General features: G+C 32.0%; 1 protein-coding gene across 1 annotated transcript in view; it reads left to right on the forward strand.

Moving 5' to 3' along the window:
* The window catches only part of LOC112692424, a 57,043-nt gene extending 42,169 nt beyond the window's left edge, over positions 1 to 14,874 (forward strand). Inside the window, exons 2-3 of the mRNA XM_025567101.1 lie at positions 6,423 to 6,650; positions 14,138 to 14,874. Of these exons, the coding sequence (XP_025422886.1) occupies positions 6,423 to 6,650; positions 14,138 to 14,409 (500 nt within the window). The 3' untranslated portion in view covers positions 14,410 to 14,874. The remainder of the gene's footprint in view (positions 1 to 6,422; positions 6,651 to 14,137) is intronic.
* The last annotated feature ends 8,062 nt before the right edge of the window (positions 14,875 to 22,936 follow it).

The raw sequence follows: 22,936 nt of genomic DNA on the forward strand, positions 1-22,936 counted from the left end.
GTTGTGAATTTTGAACGAAGATTCCTGTTTGTGGGATTTTTTTTTCTAATAACGTCCATGACCCCAAAAATATACGTTTCATTATGTTAAAGTGTGTTTTGACTTTTTGAGCGAAGTGCAATAAAAATCTGTGATATTGAAATATGATATTAACTTTCTAAATGAAATGTAAGAATAAATAAACATTTGCGAAATTATTTACAACATTTTCATGTTTTTCTGACAAAATATTGGTATTCGTTTTAGGCAACACGCTTATCATATACTCGTACTACTGTTGTATAATCCATTCTGGTTAGGTATTTGCATATCTACAGAGGTTATACATGGGTAGAAAATAGGAAATTCATCAAAACCGTATTCTATCTATACCCTATCGACACATAAAATATCTTAATTAATGATTAAAAATAGTCCAACGTGAAATATGGTATCACGTCAGGTATAAGTTACAAATAGACAAGCAGGAAGAATTCAAAATACACCGGAATTCACTGTATTTTTTTCTAATAATTTTAAACGAATCTATATTAGCATTTAATTTATACTAGTATACGGTTACTACGGAATAACCAGAATTAAATTCTACTTTTATTTAATTTTTTATTTTGCTTTTGTTCGGTCCTGTTACGCACTAACAATGAAGTGCAGTTGTTAACACTTCCGCATGTCCTGACGTGAACTAGTTTGGTAACGCTTATTTATGAACAAATATGTTTCTCCTTCTTTGCCGCCATCACATGAATATAAACACGGTCTGAAATGCACCGTATCATTCAGTTTTGTGATTGTTTTTGTTTTGTTGTGTTCCGGTTATGATCCGATCGGTATTAATTTTTTGACAATAACCGTTTTTTGTGACATGTGCACCTTCGTCATTATCGTTTAATAAGTGCGCCTTCGCCACCGATTTTTAAAAAAATCTATTATTAATAACAACCAGGTTTGTATATTAATAATGGGAAATCTACAAGAGGCGGATATAACCGATTTATACGTTTTGAAGATGTATGATGTATACAATGTTATGTTACTATATAATACAAACGAGACGATTACAAAAACAAATCATCGATAGTGAGTAAAATTTTAGACCGGTAATCAGTTTTCCCATCCCTTTGGAAAGAAACACGTGACAATTCGGAAACAAACACATTTTTCTTGTACTCAGAAGGAAATACAAATCGAACCTTTGCAATATTGATGAGAAACTTTGAAGTCGGTGTTGGAAAAATAAATCTTCACCGTCTATAATATCGGTGAACAACATTGAACAACGTAGACTTTTACTTTTACATCGTTTACCATTTTTACCGTTTTCTCATGTTTAATGTTCATATCAATAAATATATTGAAGTCGATATTGTTATAAAACTTTTATAAAAAATTCGGAATTTTCCGGGAATAGAAATACTTAGGGATGTTAAAATATGGTGTTTTATTTATTTTTGTATAATATCATATTAAACCGGTATTATATCAGTATTATATCGTATAGAACCTTGCAGTACTATAAATTACAAGGAATTTAACAAAGGTTATTATCCCATTGTTAATTATGAAATATAAATTATTTTAAAATAGAATAATTAAAAAAAAAAAAATGGCTAAAAAGTTAGAAAAAATTAAAAAAAACACATAATACAAAAATTATTCACTAAATTCACCAAATTAATATTTAGTCATGCTATCGATTTGCAATTATGATATAGGTAACATACGTATATATTTTATACATAGAAATACATATTTTTTAAATAGAAATAAAGATAAAACTATACTTAATACTTTAATAGTTATATACTATATCATTGTACCAATATATTTACAATATTTGAGTATTATATTAGTACAATAAATTTATTTCAGGGGTGGATCCAGAGGGGGTGAATGGGGCAATTGCTCCTCCCCCCCCGTTCACCTTAACAGACATTAGTTTTTGACTTAATCACTACAAGGGTGAACAGGGAAATCTTAAACTATTTTTTTTTATACCAAACTTATGCTGGTACTATGTTATCACTTATATTTATTATTTGTGATATACTGATATCACAGTTATATACTACTACACGGTTTAAGATTTACAGGTTCGCTATCGTACATCTAAATTGCATTGTTAGCTGACGGTCAGAATGCGTTACGGGTTTAATACACATTTTTGCCACATCTGTAAAGCGTTAATATGTAGGGCTATATTATTACAGTGGTTATATGACACATTCAATTAATTTACCAGAAGCTGAGCTTATTAATTTAAAATCAAAATCAGGATTAACCAATCCAAATTTACATTTATTTCAATTTCTATACATAGTAGAAGAGTGCTTTGCAGAATATTGCAAACAAAAAAACGCATTGGATCTAACAGTTGACGATGCTTTAAATATTTTTTTTTTTTACATTTCCATGTTTCGAACAAATAATATAATCATATATATTCTAATACATTTCATTGTGATTCGAATGCGCCATTTTGCAGTTTAAGATTATCGCCAAGAAATTTAAAAGAATAGACAAAATAAAAAAATAGCCTTACTAATCTGAACTTAAATAATACAGATTTTTACTTATTTTTTTATTAATATATTGTTTCTTGTGTTGTTTAATTGCATTATTTAAAAATATTATTAATTTATTTAGATATTTAATTTGAATTTGCACAGAAAATTCTGATGCTGGGAATCCCTTATTTTATTAATATTGAAAATAAACTCATTTTGATTAATTTTGAGATACCCATTGTTACAATTTAAACGATGTCCGTTAAAAATCCCCCCTCCTCCGTTATCTTGGTCTGGATCCACCCCTGATTGATTTTAGTCATTTTTAACACCTAAATTCTAAATTAACATGATTTCAATGATATTGTATATTTTTCATTTTTATAATAGTGCTGTACTTTATTGGAGATCTGTTCTATAAGTACAACTAAAAAATTAATAATTGAGTTACTAAAAGTAACTAAAAATAACAATTTCATTTTATTTTTATACTGTCTATATAAAATAATTTTATACCATGTGTATAATAGCTTGTATAATACAGGTTTATACCACTGTATAATACAAACTCACATCACTAGAAATACATAAGTAAATGAATGTAAAATATTATACGTTGACAAAATAATGAAAACAGTAAGAGTATAATAAAACTAATATACCCATAAAACACAGTGAATAGTATTGTCTAGAAAAATTACAGTCTATAATAAATGTATTATAAGAATTTGTGACACATTTTTTTTTTTTTTTTTATAAATATAACTGTGAATAGTGTACACAATTTTTAAAGCCTTCAAAACATGCAAATATGAATGGAATTTAATACTGCAGTATATTGAATATAATTATTTAATGAAAATAAAAAATATTAATATACAAAAATATTGTATTACTACGCCATAATGTTTTCAAAGCAAAAAAATACGATGTATATAACTAAAATGTGGAAAATCTAAATACAAATATGTACAAGTGATGGAAATGAAATTCGTAAATTTAATATTGAAATAAGTTTTATCTATTTGTGAGGTAATATTCAAAGTCGCAGAAGATCTATGGTACCTAGGTATGTCCAAAATGGTAAGTGAAAAAATGATGAGGGTACGTGAGAACTTGTAATTGATATATATAATATACAATAATTTTATAAATAGAATTATTTTTACGATAACCCGGAGAATAATTAACTGAACCCATAGGCCGTACATTTATTTGTAAAACCGGATTATCCGGGTGAAACCCGGAGAGGTGGCAACCCTATCAGTGAATGGTATTTTTCCGTAACTGGAAACCAATTTTAAAACAATAAATTATTCTACTGCGGATCAGTGGTTTGTATCGAGTACGTAAAAATATAACATCGCAATATTTTGTTAAAGTACTCTCATATGTGTTTTTCGATAGATGAACTGAAAAAAATTCACTTATACGTCTCACGATTGTTTTACGTGCCGACCACCATGGTATCGATGAGCTGGCAAATAAAATTAATTACCTTTCCGTGTTAGTACGCACTTTTGTAATGATATACTTTCAGAGATGAAGGAACGTTTCAAGAGGGATACAGAAATAGTTGATGGACGAGAGAGAGGGGAAAGATGCGTACAGAAAAACAGATAGATATAGAGAGTATGTGTGTGAGTGAGAGAGAAAGAGAGTGTGAGAGACGGTGGGAGGTAGAGTGGAAGTATGAAGCATGACCTCCTTAAATATTGCGATTCGACTTTTATAAGCATTGATTGAAAAACCTTGCAAGCACTGAATGTGGTATATAAACGTGGTTAATTGTCTCGTATTGTCTTATGCCCATACAATTTATACGCGTATCCTTGATACGTATTATATAATTTCAGCAACAGTACGTAGGTTTTCAGAAATGCAGTTTGATCAAGGTATGACGATAAAATATTATTATTTTTTTACGGATGATGTTTGAGACTACACAACGTATTGTCATACGATATGTTTTTAATCGATATTGTAACATAACATGGAGAAGATGTTTTTCAAGTAAATTCATTAGGCATTGACAATTCGGGTTCCTGCTTCACCCACGGTTGATTTTACATGGCATGTTCTCGAATTAGCTCAAAAGGTACGTTATATACTATATACATGTATCAAATTAAAAAAAAAAAAAGTGAATAATATTTCGTAGATACCAAAAAATATTAGAATTTATAAAACTACTTCAGTCCCAGAGTTTTTCGAATGTTTTTGAAGTTTCAAGTAAAAACGAATATGTGTTCAATCAATCTAAGTGTTAACAAAACATTGTTATGTAGCTTAGGTGAAGTTTACGGGTAAGTAACTTGTATAAATATTTAATATATTAATATAACGATTTGGCTGTTTCAATCTTTATTAACATCAAATACATCACGTAGACAATATATTATGTATATCTGTATATCTTAGTATATCTTTGTGCTGCTTTCTCATAATTTTTCTCAGAATTTTCCCGGGCGTATGTACAATAACGACGACAGTAATGTCAAAGTTTCCGCCCCACACCAAATGTATTCCGCTTATAGATGGATTTCGAACGTATTAGTTTGTTATCATTGTTATCATTTCATAATGTAATTGTCCATGTTATGTAATACGCCACGTGTTGAACAGATTGATGATTCGAAAAGTCCGTGTTAACGACAACTTCAGTATTTTTTTCTTCCGCGATGACCTCAGCGCTTGACATACCGTGTCCGTTAATACGATATTTATATAATTGATGATACTTTTAAAATCTCAAGTTCGTGGACGACAAATATTTTTAACATTCGTTAAGTATTCATAGTGTGACGAATTACTGTGGTTAGCCCTGCACACATGTGTACGCAGTAGTTCGATGGTGTCTACTCAAAGTTTGAAATTTTCCGGTGCTGTTGGATATACAGAGTTTTGTGAACAGCGAGTGTTTGGTTTCAAACGGTTACCACTTCGCGACTGACTCGACATGTACGAGCATCAAACCTGCTCATGACTTGAGTTTCGTCGGATTTAAAACTTCAACAACTTGAAGCACATACGGTCTCCGTTCAGTTATTGTAGGTTGTAAAATCGTACAGCGATCAATATAAATATATTGTTCAGGACATCAATAAGCCGTCCAATTATTGTATTACACGCTGATTGTCCAACTATACTATACGAATGCATGTTCGAATGCAGTATTTTTGAATCGGTTTCAAATGGTACAAATAATAGACGAACTGATAACGCACAATCAACTCGCTCACCGTACCCACCCATTTTATTCCTATTATAACTATTTACAAGGATATTGGAGCAACAACTGTTACATATAATGCAGCTCATATTCATTAAGACTTGTCAATTTACAAACATTCACTTTTTTCATTAATTATTTCTTTTACTGGATTCTTACCTCCTTTACACACTCCACACCCATAAAGCCATATGTCACATACATCATATTCTCTTCAACCATCCTTCTCTTACTAAACATGGGTATCTAATATTTTCCAAAATCTCTTCCAAATGTAATCCTAACCCCTCAATTGAAGTGCCTTCTCTCTTTCCTATAATATAACTCATCATTTATTTCATTTTTAACACTGGTTTTGACATACAAATAGTATTACCCTTTACCATTGTATATAAAAAATTATTTTTGTATTTCAACTTAATTCATTATTAATTTTTATGCTTATAATTACTAAGAATATTATAGCAATGATGATAATAAATAAAATACAACGTCCGTTAATTATATTTTATTATTTTTTTATTTTATATGTGTCCTCCCACTTTAAAAACTCTTTTACATCTCTTTCGGTTTCTCCAAAGACTAAAACTGTGTACACATGCCATGCAAGAATACCGTTTTAACATATTACCTCATGATATATAATTTATGTGGATGTCATTCAGGATTTTTTTTTTTTTTTGCAGACGAGGATTGCGATTCCGGTGAGGCCAACGCTTACTTCGTGCTGGAAGGCCGGTGCATATGCCTCCAACGACTACATGTGCGTAGGACAACGGCCATCGGTTCGGGCGGATTTGCGTTGGTGACGAAACGTCACGATGGTGAGGACAAAGAACAATCTGTTGGCCGAAACGTGCGAACGGTCTACGTGAAGATGTCGGACCTTCGACCCGGTTCAGTGTTTGGTTTGGGTAAGAACTGTAGCAACCAAATTTATTATTGTTTGAGCAAGGTCCCGAATCTAAAATTGGTCGGGGTGACTACGCTTCAACTGGTGCCGGATATAAAATATCAAGAACAAAAAGTGGTCTGTATTAAATGATAAAACCTTTATTATAATCAAAATGCAGCAACAACCTACATATATAAAAATTACTAACAAATATTACTTACGCGGCAACAACCAACGTATAAAAAAAAAAAAAAAAACCGTACATGATAGTATATATATAATCGCACAACGGATTAAAATAAACTGTGTCTACCTGGTGATGACGGCGTAAATTTATAGCCGGTTGCCACCGTGTTAGAAGGTAGGTAGAACGATAGGTCAGTTCTAGAATATTCGAGACAATACCTTTTTTTTTTTTTTATTTAAAATATAATTACAATTTAATACAATAAGTAATTTAGATATAGTATTTACATATCGAGAATAACAGATGAGGGAGGGAACTCAGTAGTGTCACCCGACAGATTAAATTAGAAGGTCTCTAGGCCAGGAGCGTTTTAAATTTCTCTGGGAGTTATCAGAGATTGTTAGAGAAGATATGAGTTTTATTAATGGATTGTAGTGTTGGATTAACTTGGAATGAAAGGAGACGTAGTGAGACTTTGTTAATTGAGAGAGCGATGGAATATTTAGATCTTTGTGGAGATTATTATTTGTGATAAACCATGGAGCAGATACAATTTACCTCAGACGGATAGGCTGGAATGCCTGGATTGTTCTCGTGTTGGAGGGTTTGGCAGAGCCCCAAATCTGGATGCCATAGGACTAAACAGGTCTCATGATGGTTTTGTATATTAATAGTTTATTTTTTAATGATGTCTTGGATCTAAGAATTGGGCGGAGTAAATGGAGTCTGGAGTTGATTGTTTTTCTTTTTATTTTAAGGTGTATATATATATATATATATATATATATGTGTGTGTTTATGGTGTTGGGCCCATGTGAGGCGCCTGTCAAAGATCAAACCTAGGTATCTTATTGTCGGGGTGATTGGGATTTGGTTATTATTAAACGATACAGAGGGGCAGTCGCCTGGTCTAGGAGAGAAGGTTATAAAGGATGATTTAGCTTCATTAATTTTGATCTTCCAGCGATTTGACTATAGTTGAATCGAGTTGAGATGATTTTGTACCGAAGAGATACTACCTGGGGGTCATGATTTGAAGCCAGTATTATCGTGTCGTCGGCATATGTACCCAGTGATGTATGAGGAGAAGTCGGAGTATCGTGGGCGAATATAGAGTATAAAAAGGGAGCTATGTCATTTCCTTGAGAGACTCCAACTAGTATTTGGAAGTTTGACGAGTAGCTGTTATTAACACGAACACAGAAGGTGCGATTTTCGAGGTATGATTTTAGAAGAAGGAAGTAGGGGGCAGGGAGGAATTTTTTGACTTTGAAGAGAAGTCCTTCATGCCACACCTTATCGAAGGCCTGAGCCACGTCAAGGAGTACAGCCGCACAGTAAAGTTTTGATTCCATGCTGGTAGAGATTAAGTCGACAGTGCGGTGGAGTTGGTGGATGGTGGAGTGCTTGGACCTGAATCCAAATTGGTGGTTTGGGATGATGTTGAATTTGTCCGAAAGTGGAAGTAGCCTTTTGAGGAGTATTTTTTCAAAAATTTTTGCGAATGTGGGGAGGAGAGAGATTGGTCTATAGGAAGACGGGATATCAGGAGGTTTGTCCGGTTTTGGAATTAGGATTATGTTTGAATCTTTCCAGGCTGTAGGAAAGTAGGATAAACGAAACATAGAGTTGAATATAAGTGCTAAAAGAATGGTAGATTTTTCAGGGAGATGTTTGACAACTAAGTTGCTTATTAGGTCATGCCCAGGGGCTTTTTTGGTTGGGAGTTTGCGGATGATGTATTGAATTTCACCCGGGCTAGTATGTTTAGCAGGGAGGGCCATGGGGAGAGGGGATTCAAGAAATCTAGTAATATTTAGAGTATGAATTTTATTTGGGATGATGTTATATGGTTTGAAAACGTTAGCTAAGTGTTCGGCGAAAATGCTGGCTTTATCGGAGTCAGAAGAGGCCCACGAATTGTTTGGCATACGGAGTGGGGGGGATGGTAGCTTGTGATGGATTAATTTTTTTGTGGCCTTCCATAAATATAATTCTTTAGTTGAGAGATTTTGGATGTAGTTTTGATAACTATCGATTTTTAGTTTAAGAATAGCTTTGTTTAGTTTATTTTTCAGATAATTAAAAGTTGCTTTGTCCGATGGATATTTAGATCTATGCCATTGGGTTCTGGCTCTGCGTTTATCGGCGAGTAAGAGCATGATATGGGCAGGAATATTAGTATTATTTCGGGGTGGAGGAATTCTGCGGAGGCAGAATTTTGAATAGTGGAAGTTAAGGAAAGGATAGCGCTGTCGATTTCAAAGGTAGTTTTTAGGGAGGGTTTAAGGTTTATGTTGACGGTTACTAATTTTTTGAATTTAGGCCAATTTACTCTGCCAAAAGTAAGGGAAGGTTTAATTTGTATAGTAGCTAAGGCACCCACCTCAAGATAAATTGGGGTGTGGTCGAAGGAGAGATCGTTTAAGTTTGATATGGTTGAGTTAATGTGGTTTGGAATTTTGGAAACGAATATATCAAGGATATCAGGAAGTCTGTTACAGTGAGAAGGCCAGTAAGTAGGAGAAGGGGGGAGATTACTAAGTAGTTCATAGTGTCTAAGACAGATTTAAGTGCACGGCCTCTGGTATTAGCGGAGCGATTTCCCCAGTAGGCGTGTTTTGAGTTAAAATCGCCTCCAACTATGAATTTTTGACCTAAGGTGGAAAAAAAGGTTTGAAATTCGACAGACGAAATTTTGGGTCCAGGGGGGGCAGTAGATTTCAGAAACGGCAATGGGGGTAGAGTTGTCAAAGTTGACTTGAATTATAGTGGCTTGTAAGTAGGGTACAGAGTGTGGGGCTAATTGATGATGGGATAAATTGTTTTTAATGTAGATAGCGGTACCAGCGTGGGCAGTACCGTCCGGATGGCAGGTATGATAAACTTGATATCCAAATATTTTTGAGTGAGATGTGGGGGTAAAGTGCGATTTGGAGATAAGGGCGATGTCGATATTTTTAGCTTCGAGAAAGCATTGAGATTCGTGCTAATGTTTGGAAAGACCATTGGCATTCTAGGAGATTATGGACAGGGGAGAGTTTAGATTAGAATTCAGAGTCATTGGTAACAACTAATTTATTGATGAGAGAGGAGAGCAGGGATATTAGAAGTGTGATAAGTGATTGGAACTCATGAATGAATGATATCAGTTGATTTGAGAGAGGGTTTTCGGGAGGGGAATCGTTAATAGGGGATTGGGTTTTATCTTTTGTTGCGCTGGCGAAGGAGTTCTGTTAGGAGGCTGAACTGTTTTGTACAAGGTTAGCGTTGGTCTGCCGAGAGATGTCTGAACTGGTGAGGTTTACATGGCTGGTGGTAGATGGGTTGCTCGAGTGTGGATAGTAGTTGGTTTGGGTGTGGTTCTTGAGTTTGGAGTTTCTTGATCGCAACAGAGTTTTGTGTTTTATGCATCCCTTATAGTTTGCAGGGTGTGCTTCCCCTAAGAGAACGCAGGATGTCAGTATGTCCTTTGATTTTTCACAGAGTTCAGAGAGGTGACTTTGGCCATAGCGGACACAACGAGGATCGCGATTTCAATACGTTTTGGTGTGGCCGTAGTCCTGGCATCTATGGCACTGGGGAAGGTCCTTCCGGGAGTGAGGCTCTTCGACTTTAATTTTGGTGTAGCAAAGTGAGGTAAGTTTGAAGATATTTGAGTTTTTAGGAGCCGGGTCTAGATCGACGAAAAAAAGCGGGAGAGGAGATTTAGATAGTCTTGCCTGGATATTAGAGATGTTTCTTATAGCGAAGCCCTTAGAAGTTAGTTCATCCTTAATGGAATTTGTGTCCGTCGTTGGGTGAAGATTTCTTATTACAACCCGATAAGGCTTATCAGCTTTGACTTGGTAAGTAAAATACTCGAATTTATTTTCGTTTAGCAGATGTATAATAAGGCAATAGAATTCGATTTTGGTTGTAGTGAGTTTAAGGTGGTTCGTAGACGATTTACATTCGAAACCGTTTTCGCCCATGATCGATAGTAAGGATTTGCAAAAATCGTTAAAATCAAATGGTGTAGTGATGAAGATAAGAGGTGGAGAAAGTAAATTTGTTTGTTCAGCCGTATATATGGCGGAGGTAATCACTTCACTGAGTGCTTCATAGCGATTTGGCGTGGAGAATTTGGAGATTTTAGTTTTAGAGATTTTTAGCTCTTTAGATTTAGGAGAAAGACCTGGCGAAACGAGACGTTTGGATTTATTAGTAGACCATGATTTGTCATCGGAATCATCGGAGATATTATGTAAGTCGCTGTATTGATAGTTAATTTCTTATTTACGTTTTTATCGGTCGGCTTGGGAGGCCGATTAGAGTTATTTTGACTCAAGACATTAGCATGAGCGGAATTATTATTTTTACCCGATGACCTTGAAACGAGCATCGTCGATTTGAGATAGTGAGCAACGGTAGGCAATTAGACTGATAAGCCGGTCGGCCGGTAACACGCACGGGACGGGCGGGCAGACGCCGCCCAAGTAAGCATTAAATATGTTACCGATTTTCGATTTTTGGGACAACCACGGGTCCGATCAAAGAATGGTAGACGTTATGTTTGAGGTTGAGACAATACGAATGTTTAGACACTTCAACAGAAAAATTCGGTGGTGATTGACTCGCACAGCTAGTACTATAAGCAGTGGTTGAATTGGAAAAAAAAATAAAGGTGGACTCTAAATGTAGTTGAACAATTAGCGTTCCAAAGCAAATTAATCTAAAAAAAACCGTGAGGGACTTTGTCCCCCCCCACCTAAATGCATCTACAATATAAATAATTAAATATATCTAATGATTAACACAGATATCTATAACAAATAATAAACAATACTAATAGGTATTTATTTGTATTAATTCTATCAACACAGCAACACGTCTAGCAAATTTAAAATCTAAAATGTAAATATATAGCCACATGATAAAATTAATTAATCAATTAACTTTCAATTTAAAATAATTCATGTATTTTACTGTTGCCTACAAAAAGTAAATATTAAATTTATAGATTATAAATGTTACTCTTTTATTAGTATATTAATTTTTTTTTGTCAATATTAATTTTAATATTTGAAGTTTAATATTAGTCAAATAATTTATTTCATCCCGTCACATTATTTTTAGGACTAAGATTTACTGAAAGTTAAATAATAATTATTTTTATCATAGTTATGTATATGTATTGCTTTAAAATGTATGACCAAAAAAAATTTAAGGAACTTTTAACTGTATTTATTAACTTTTTTTTTAGGTAGCTACTAGGTACTTAAGTAAAAAGGGCTAATAACTTTTTTTGGAAAATCAAGTTTTTTTTATAAATTTTATCAAATTACAAAAAAATAAAAATTGCCGGGACTGACGTTCATTGATAATCAGATTGTACATCAGTTTTTCTAATAAATTTTATTTCTACTTACTTATGTTTTGTATATCTATTTTTTTTTTTTTTTTTTAAGGTGGGATTTATGAGGGTGGATTATCAAAAAAAAATAAAAGTACACTGGTAACAGGAATCTGCGCACGCCTATGATTTATTATTAAATTAAAGTGTTTTAATTACCTTGGTTATTGTTTTTCTTTTTATTGAAAAAGTCCGATATGGGCAATTTTTGACGTTTATTCATGTTTATTTGTTTATTGCTGACGTTACATGTAGGACTGTAGAGTGCGGTTGAGGTGTTTATTATTTTCAACAAAATTACAATTTATAAATTACATACGCGAGTACGCGACAAGCTAACATAATACTGATTACTCATTCGTGGCGCACCTCGTTTCCAAATAAAATATAAATAATATTTAATTTTCCTTGAAAACGATCACCATTTGTTAATCGTCGATAACTAAAACAACGGACGGATTCTCAAAATACGGAGTCAATATATTATTATTGTCAATGGTTTACTATAGATCGTTATCGTCGGTACACCCAGGGAAGTTTTCGTAATAGTTATATTTTTAGCAATTTAGCAGTTTATACCACGAATTAATACGCAGTGGAAACACTTGAAACGTGTTACATAAATTATATAACATTATTATATATTTTATTATTGCGTTCCTAATATACATATGTGCTAATAATAATGAACAAATTACGAACTAATACTAAAAATTAAATAAAATATTAATCGTTTCCAATTTTTTTTCATATTTATTTAATTTTTCTTAGAAACAAATTCATATTCATATAATTGTTGAAGGACGCTGCGTCCCCTGCGTTCCTTGATGAATTAAATTAAGGGGTACGCTATAATATGAAGAAAAATGAAGAGTAGCTCAGACCCTCTGCGTCCCCCCCCCCAATTCAACCACTGACTATAAGCGGAATGACGAAATAACGATGTTACGCTGACGGCGCGCTGTACGCCGCGGCGTACATGACGTGAATTGAGAGATAATACCTATGATAGATAAGGAGACACACCATACCTGTCCGTCTCGAATATTCTAGAAAGTTGAGACTATTCACGTCAATTATCGAACTGTACCCAACAGGTACGATCTCGTAATAGCAATAGTAGTGATCGATAATCCCATTATGAGAGATTGATAAAAAGATCAATGGAAATCGGTGCATGGTAACGCTGCGCTCAATGGCTGTGCAAACATTTCAATCCCTGATATTTTAAAATCAATACCACCCACATTCTACTCGAGATGAAATCACCCATTTATTTCACTGACCGTCCGTTTCCGGATATTCACATCTAAGTATTTTATAGCGCGTCTGTTAGTGCATAATTTTTGCGGGAATATGCTTTGATAAATATAAAGTTCCAAATAGAAAAAAAACAATCGTAATTGACTGTTGCATGTTGGGATGAACGCTGGAAATAATTTTGGTGGGGGTAGGTGGTTGATAATATGTCAAATTTAAAATGTAGATAAATAGCAAGCATCAATACTTATTATATAATAATTACATATATATAAATATTTTATTCATAAATATAATTTGAAACTTTGAAATAATTAATCAACTTGTTGGTCAGTTAATTTTTTTATAGTATTTTTGCAGATATTTTGAGGGCTGATCGTTGGTTTAAACTTCTTACCCTATACCTGCATTTTTGCCTAGTTATGTGCATAAATAATTACGCAATAAAGTTCCAATAGTTTATTGAAACATATTTGTACAGAAATAATATTTTTATTCTTATAAAATATCGTCCTTTTGTCTCAGTTACATTTTCGTGATAATATTTCAAAAGTGACACCTGTTGTCCATGGCAACAGTAGTTATTGAAAACCTACTCGGCGCGGACATTACTTCGAAACACCGATAAATGGGCGTAAGTACTAATCATTTTGTTGTTTCCCAGGGGAAAGACGCTCTGGCCGTCTAGTGATGGCCACAGCCGACGTCAAGTGTCTGCTGGTCCCGTTGACGTTCCTGGCGAAGAACAACGAGTCAAACTTCTGGGGTCGGACCGTGTGCTCGTTGAACGCGTCCAACCCGAATATCGAACAGTCGTTCCGGAAGTTTTTAGTGGAAAACAAATGGGAAGAGTATAAGAAATCGTTGGTCGATGATTTGTTCGGGAACGCAATGAGTCACGATACAACATCGATAAAAAAAAACAAAAATAAATAAAATCTATCTTCGTTATTTCTCGTTTTGGCAGGAGGACCACACAGAATACGACGCGGAAGCCGTATGATTGGGACGGAAATCAATGTTAGATGTTATATTTTATATATTTTGAGAGTCAATTAATCAATCCATTTGCAACGCTTGACAATATAATGGCTAGCGATCGTTGAAAAAATCTGTTTAATGCGTTATAATAGTGCGAGAAAAGAAAACATTGTGTATTGTTGCGAAATTCAATATATGATATAGTTAGTTATAATAAGTCACCCCGATGCGTAGCTGCATATATATTCTATATGATTTCCTCATTTACGAATTTCAGTTTACATTACCTTACATTTCTTATCAATAAAACCTTATACGGTATGAATTAGAAGTTTAATCTGCTTTATCGAAAAATATTCCAAAAAATTAAAAAAAAAAAAAAATTTAAAAACATCTTAGGTATTGGTTAGTCTTAGTCAGTTTTGGGAGTAGATAACTAATAATTTATCTAAATAAAGATAATGATGACTATACTAATTTTTATCGAGATATAAGTAAAGATAGTTATACTAAATTTTATCAAGACAAAGATAAAAATTAGTAAATTTTTATCTAGATAAATATGAGATAATTTCATTTCAAATTTTGAAAATATTCAGGATACTACAGTCTACAGGTATTAGGTAAAAAAAAATACATAGTTAAAAATATTTTAAAATAAATGTCATTTTTTAAACTCATTTCAAATATTAATGAACATAAAATATAAAAATTAATTTTTTTTTAAAATAAACTTCATAAGAAGATGACAAAACATTCTTTTACTTAATAATAAAAAAGTCAAAATGTTTATATATTATTATAATCTATTATGCTTGTGAGTCTAATATATATGGATGTTAGTTTATTTTCTTCGAAAAAATTATTTGCTCATATTTTGTACACAATTTTATGAAATGGTTATCGGCTAATGAAGATCATCATCTTACGGTGGTGGGTAGCAGGGATAGTTGTTTTCGCTTTTGCTATTATTAGTTTTTTTTATTACATGACCATTACTTATTGTTATTTTTGGGTCTTGTCGTTGTTTACTATGTAATACTCCAGACTTAAAATGAACATTCTATATTAAAATGCATGGTATAGTAATACTATTGATTAAAGATACATTTATATTTATATTTTTATATTTAATCAATGGTAATACATTTTACTAAATGTTTGTTTTCTGTGTAATTGATATACGATGTACAGAAAAATATAAAAATGAAAATATAAAAATATTTTAAATTTTTAAATTTTTTTTTTTTATTCCTTTTAAATAAATTATCTAGATAGGTAATCATAGATAACTAGAATTTTATTTAGAAGAAAATAATGATAACAGCAGAAATTTATCTGGTAACATATCTAGATATTTCCCAACACTGGTCTTAGTTCATGTTAGTACCAAGTATCATTAAGCTGTATATTAAGGTTACGCCTCATCTTAATTATACTAAAAATAATAGTAAAAATACGTTCCTTATTATTTTAACTGTACACATGTTATAAATTATATAAAATAACATGTACTTACTAGTTTAGATAAATTCATAAATTCATGGATATACTCGTATTTCCAACGCAATTTACTTTAAACCATTCCCATTAAATACAACAGTACTTTTTTCCTTAATATGGTGTACTCGTATCCATTTTTCAATAAAACAGACAGTAATTTCGAGGAGCTACATGAAACCACGTTCACTAGTTTCTGGTATACGTTTGAATGTAATATTTCATTTTTCCACGACAGTATGATTACACTTTATCTTATTGTCTAGTGACAACAGATATTGTACCATAATTGCATGACATTTAACATATTGTTTTCAGTGATCCGAGTATGGCTGACCCCTTTCGGATGTTCCCGGTAATATTTTAACCGTATAAACTGCCCACACACGAAATGGATCTTAAAAATAGACCATGCAATGTGGTTGTTTATCCAATCACGTGGTGAACTCGTGTAGTTCATCGCGGAAAATCGGTTTCTCACGCCCGCAATAGTCACATTGTATAGCAGCTGTTTTTCTTCGCGAGACCTGCTGAACAATTGTAATATGTTACCCCCTCAAACATGATGTGCGTGTACATCTGCGTGTACGTACGGCTAATACTTAACAGTATATTCCTTCGATATCCAACTGAGCGTCACCTAAGCAATTTTTGGTGATTGGAAAAATGGAAGAATTGGGGACGTAATGACTCAATGAAAAATAATAAATAAATTGAGATTATCCGGTATTTTTATGACCAAATACCATATAAAATCATGAAATCGTGGCCTATTAGCAGGGGCACGCTATAATTTTTTGAAAAATTATCACCCTAGTGACCGCTTTTTCAGCCTTTAGGGCACCGCGCGTGTATGAGTCCTTTTTACTATCACAAGAACAACGTCTCGGCAGTCCCTCCTTGTTTAACGCTGCGATATGACGGTAGTATATATATAGGATGTATAAGTAGATTAACTGCCTTAACTCAAAAATATACGGTAACATTTTCTAATGATGGAATCGTTCGAGATCAAGTGATTTTTCCGTTATAAAGAAGTTTTCGTTAAATGCAGATTGAAAAATATTCAAAACTGAATGTAAATACATGTTTGATTTCAAAACAATCATTTTAAAACCTTTAAAAAAGTATTCGTGTACACTGTATGGACACACACAAACATATATACAAATACGCAGATGCATACACATGGTATTATATTTTATAAATATAACAATTAAAACAATCACATATTATGAAAAACATGTTTTAAACAATTATAATATATATATATATATATATATATATATATATGTCACCGGAAAAGATAACAATCAGTGAGTGTTGACAATGACTAGTTAATAACGATAATGCCTGATTTAGCAAGGAATTAACGTCAATACCTAGTCATTGATGACAATTCCTAATAAAAGAAGGCATTGATGATAACATTAAAAATTAATTTGATATATTTTAATACTTATAAGCTATTTAGGATAAATCATTATTTTAATCTTTATTGTTACGTGGTAAACTACTATGATACTTGAAATTATATAATCTAGTACAGCGATTCCCGAACTGTGCTCCGCGGAGTCCTTGGTATTCCGCAATGGCTTGCCTAGGACTCTGTTCGTAACACCACAAAAAATTTAAAAAAATGTTCGTTATTTAAAATTAATATATATTTCATGAAGACTTGAATGCCATAATTCACTAATATGTATATTGCGTAAAACCCCGATAAGAAAATTGTATATAATTATCTAATTTTAGAATTTGATAATATGAAACGACTGATGACTCGGCCCGTTGTTTACTATGCATATGTAAACGACCAAGTGTATTTTTACTGAAATGGAACAGTGGCTTAAAACGAGCTCCATAAGACCTGAAAATCGTCAGCCAACAACTATTATTCAGTCGAAGAAAGATAATAATAGTTGTAGTAAAATTAATTCCTTATAACTACATTCGGAACATATTATACATGGTTCTACTTTAGAATCTACTATAGTTGTGATGTAGATATTCAGAAAGGAAGCAATAAACGAAAATATTGCGGTTCATATTTAAATATGGGATTCACTGAATTTGCTTATGGACATTCTCAGCGGGTGATATGTAACAAAGTTTTGCCTAATAGCTCAATATTTCCTGCTAAGCTTAAACGACATTTTGAAACACGTCATGATTTCATAAATAAAACTGCAGACTATTAAAAAAAAAAAATATGAGCTCCATGCAACTCTGAAAACGTTTGTATCTCATGAAAAACATATTCCAAAAAAGTACTGAAAGCATAGTACTTAATAAGTTATGAATTGTTTCTTGGTGGCAAACCATACACCCTCTCTCAAAATCTTATAAAATGACTAATAGTGAAAGTAGTGAAATTCATGGCAAACGAAAAAACAGCAAAATGTCGACATTAAAGTCATGTCATGTTTTTCAACGACTTCAAAATTTTCATAAGAAAACAATTTAACAATTAATGAATCATTATTAGAAATAATTAAAGAATACCTAAATTATTTGCTTCGAAATTTGAATTTATACTTCCCAAAATTTGCTCAAAAATCAATTCGAAAAAAACTATGAGTGGATCATTAATCCATTTGTAGTTACGTCAAAACTAGCAACTCTCAATGCAGCAAAATCGAGGTTTTCATTAATATTATAGCTCGGTTAGGAAGAGATCATTCAATATTAATTTCAAAAGCTAAACTAATTTTACTGTTTTTTGGTACTACGTATCTTCGTGAAATGGCTTTTTGTATACAGCTACAAAAACAAAATGTCAAGCACGTTTGGATGCAGTAAACGATATGCGTCTTCGACTGACTTCTGTGACACCGGACATTGACAAACTCAGTAGTAAAAAGCAGGCCCATTCCTCACATCAAGACTTATATATATATATATATAACGTTGTATTACTTTTAAATATTAATTTTACAACATTGCCTAATATAATACGGAAATGTTGATAAAACTACGAAATATCCAACATTGCCTAACCTTTCCAGTTATTGTCAACAATGACTAGGATTATCGACAATTCCTGAATTTTCATCTTTTCCGGTAACATATATATGTAGTTTAAAAATAACACAGTAAGTTTTTTTTTTCAAAATCATTACGTTTTAACTTACATTACAATATAATAGTATAATACATACATTCTAAATTAAAGAACGCGAACGGAGACGAGCTATGAATTCGTGTGATATACGTTGCATTGTGATAATACCAGCAGTAATACGGATAGTCATACTTGAAAAACGGACCAGGTGTGAAATACGAACGTGTTTGAACGGAATATTTTCACGTTTCGAACGAGGACGATCATTCTTTAATTTTCATTTATTGCACATATGTAAATTCATCGAAAATCGGTCATCGTACACTGGAATGTTGGCACGGTAGAGAATCGGTGCTTGGAAGGAACGCGTTTGAAGGTACTCGTCCCTTCGAGTTTGTGATATCCTCAGAAACTTATCAGCAACGTGGTTTCTTTTTCAAGTTAATAGGGTATTGAAAGTTCGTACATTTATTTAGAGAAACATACGTGATTTGTTCGTTTTTTTATTTGTCTATTTATTCTCGAATATAAATTATTTAAATCATTTATAGAATTAAAAGACATTTTTGTTATAACTTTTCTTTAAAAATTTAACTAATTCATTGATTCAGTTATTGATTATTATTGTATAACGATTGATTTATGATGCCTGGACATCCTTACTGTATTATTATTAATTTTGATAAATTAATTTATATATAAATAGGTATATAATATAATGATATTAACAATGTTTACAAAATGTCAAGTCAGCCACGATGGGATGATATCGTTGATGGTTGAAAAGTAGTCCTTAACTATTAACTATATTAACTATATTTTTAAACTACTGAGAGACAAGAAAATAAATTAGTTCCTTTCTTTAAGTCAGGAACTAAATAAGATTCAGCTCTCTATTTTAAAAAAATATTGAAGCACTAAAATAATTCGATCAAACTGTCTAAATCGGTATCCGTAGGCTGTATTGGTACACTTGTTTTCAGTCGATACCGTATGCTTTTCCTTATATAAAAAAATGAATACTATTAGATTTATCAAACGATTTTTACTATACTATTTGTTCATTTGTTCACACGGTCATGCACGAATGCAGTGGAGTATTCAAGGCGTTTTTTACATTTTGTGATGGAAATTTGATACGATATGTTCTGCAGGTGCAACCTAAACGTTTTGCTAATAATATGAACACAATATAATTTTTTCGAAACGTACCGGATTATGAACATCTACATTTTTAAAATATACGTGTTATAAGCACGAAAAACGGATTTTACGTACCGGTTTCCTTTTTTTATGCTCGGTACTTAAATCATAATATTTTACCGCTTACCTGTTGTTTCACGTAGAAACTTACCAAACCCCTTCCGGACAAACAACTTGTAGCTAATAAGGGGAACTATTCCATTATCTTATAGTGCAACTGTCCTACACAAACATGGATATTGGTGACCCTGAATTTCTAATATTCATTATATAGTGTTTATTATTATTGTTTAGTGCGAACTTGCTCATCTCCGTGGCGATCAATATAACAATAATAATACGTATTATACATGTTCAGCAAAAAAAAAAAAAAAAAACATATATTATTATTATTCTTACATAGTGATCTGCATACGTAAGCACACTGTTTTTTATAGATTTTGTATCATTGACAACCATAACCCTTTTTTATCTCTTCAACCGAGGACGTGGTATGATACTTTTGATAAGTTATTTTTATCTGATTTTTTTTTTCTCGGGTTAGCAATATATTATTATTCTATTCGGTCTACGATCTAATACTTATAACAATTATCTATGGAAACTCTATAGTTGTACGTTACCAAGAACAAAAATAACTTTAATAACGTATAATACTGATTACGTACATATAATATATTTTCTAGCGTTTACAAAGGAAAAACAATTGAATATAATTTTTAGCTTTTTAGCGACGACCATTGGCACGCGCAACAAACACACTCACACACACACACTTCTACGCGCATATAATGACGTCAATAAAAAAAAAATAAAAAAATAATACAACAAAATAATTTGAAATATTTTTTTTTTACGAACGCATAAATTAAAATTCATTTTTATTTTTTACGATGGTAAAACTCATTTGATATCGCTTAAGGAAATACAATGATAACAATATATTATGTACAATGCCAATAACCCTGGTAAAATCTTAGGATAATACATCATCGTATACAATAATATAACATAATCCGTAGAAATCATAATATTATGTAAGTGTGTATTGTACACATATTAATAAGTTTATTATATTACTGTATCTTCGTGGAAAGTGAAAAAAAATAAGAAGTTATAATTTGCCATCTACAACAATTATTAGTGTTGTAATTGCATATACTGCTATTCTTATAAACGGTGTACAATATTAATATAATATATATATATATATAAATATAAACCCACACAGCAAAGATATATTTAATCAATATTTAATAAATATTTAAAACAAATTAAAATATTTGATAAACGTTCAATATCCATTGGTTATACATTTTATTTTTAACATTAAGAATTATGTGTTAGACATTTATACAATTTTAAATTTTTATTTATTCTCGAATATTAATTAATTTTCATAACATATTTCAGGTTCAATATGATAAATCGTTTACATATTCATTGTTGTATAAAGTGTTTACTTTAAATATTTAAATTCCAATCATATGTAATTATTTTTTCAATCTTTATGATTGATATATATGCTGTATGTATATTTATTAACACTTTTACCGCATTGTAAAAATCAAAATCGTGTATTTAAATGTCTAATTACAATAGTAATATTAATAATTTACCTTAAAAATTTCACATCGAAAGTACTCATATGATATCATAAGCATAAAGTACAATATATTTATTTATATTTGAATTATTGTTATAGACGGTGTCGTATATAATGATACGACGACGTCGACGACGACCACATCGATTATGTGAGAAACCATTTAACATGTTATGTGTATTCTTTTTTTTACCCTGTTCCTCCGGAGTCGTCCAGATGTTTGTCAATAAACGGTTAACAAAATACTATAAGTGTAATGGTGTACGAGTACGATTCCTCACGTGCTCGTAAACATTATAATGTTCCATCGATATATATTGTGTTACGCGTAAACATCTAAATTAATATGATTTACACGTGTACGTTCAGCGTGTGTTTATAGACGATTATGTAAAGGCTTTAACTTGGAACCACATTGAGTGGTATTTTGACACAGAATTTAATTTTTTTTTCGGAATTCGATATATTTTTATTTCGAATAAATAATTGTGTACCGACTGTGTATTGTATACGTATGAATTATATGCACAGCTCAGTGCCTATGGTACGGGTGTAAATTGCAATTTTATAATTCACTTTCTATCCCCGATTATGATTGGAAAATTAAATCTTACAAGAGCGATTGCGCTTGAAAGAAAAACATACATAAATACAAATACTAAAAACAAACAATTTTTTTTCGTTGCATGATTTTGTTAGAAAAAAAAAATAATAATGATAATAATTATGGTATTATGAATTCTATGCGTTGTTCGGGGGTACCTGAAGTTTAATTCTCACAGTCATTTCATCAAAGAAGAGGCTGTATTTAGATTTCCCCCCTCCCCGAACGACGCCCTACGAACAACGTATAACATTAATTATACGTTTTATCTCGTCTACATTGAGATCATTGCACGTGTGATGTTCTCGTCGTTTTTACAGGTCTCCATAAACTCTTCGAACGACACAACTCCGTCTCGGTTGAGGTCCATTTTCTGCGAACAAAAATAAAACGTGATTAAAATATATTTATTCGTGTAGATAATGACTACGACAGCGCTCGATCATTATTAGATTGGTGGTTTGAGTGAACGGTAAAATGTTTTATAAATTGACGGAAATGGTGT

This window comes from Sipha flava, unplaced genomic scaffold (assembly GCF_003268045.1).
Source record: "Sipha flava isolate LNK unplaced genomic scaffold, YSA_version1 73_pilon_pilon, whole genome shotgun sequence".
Classification (NCBI taxonomy): domain Eukaryota; kingdom Metazoa; phylum Arthropoda; class Insecta; order Hemiptera; family Aphididae; genus Sipha; species Sipha flava.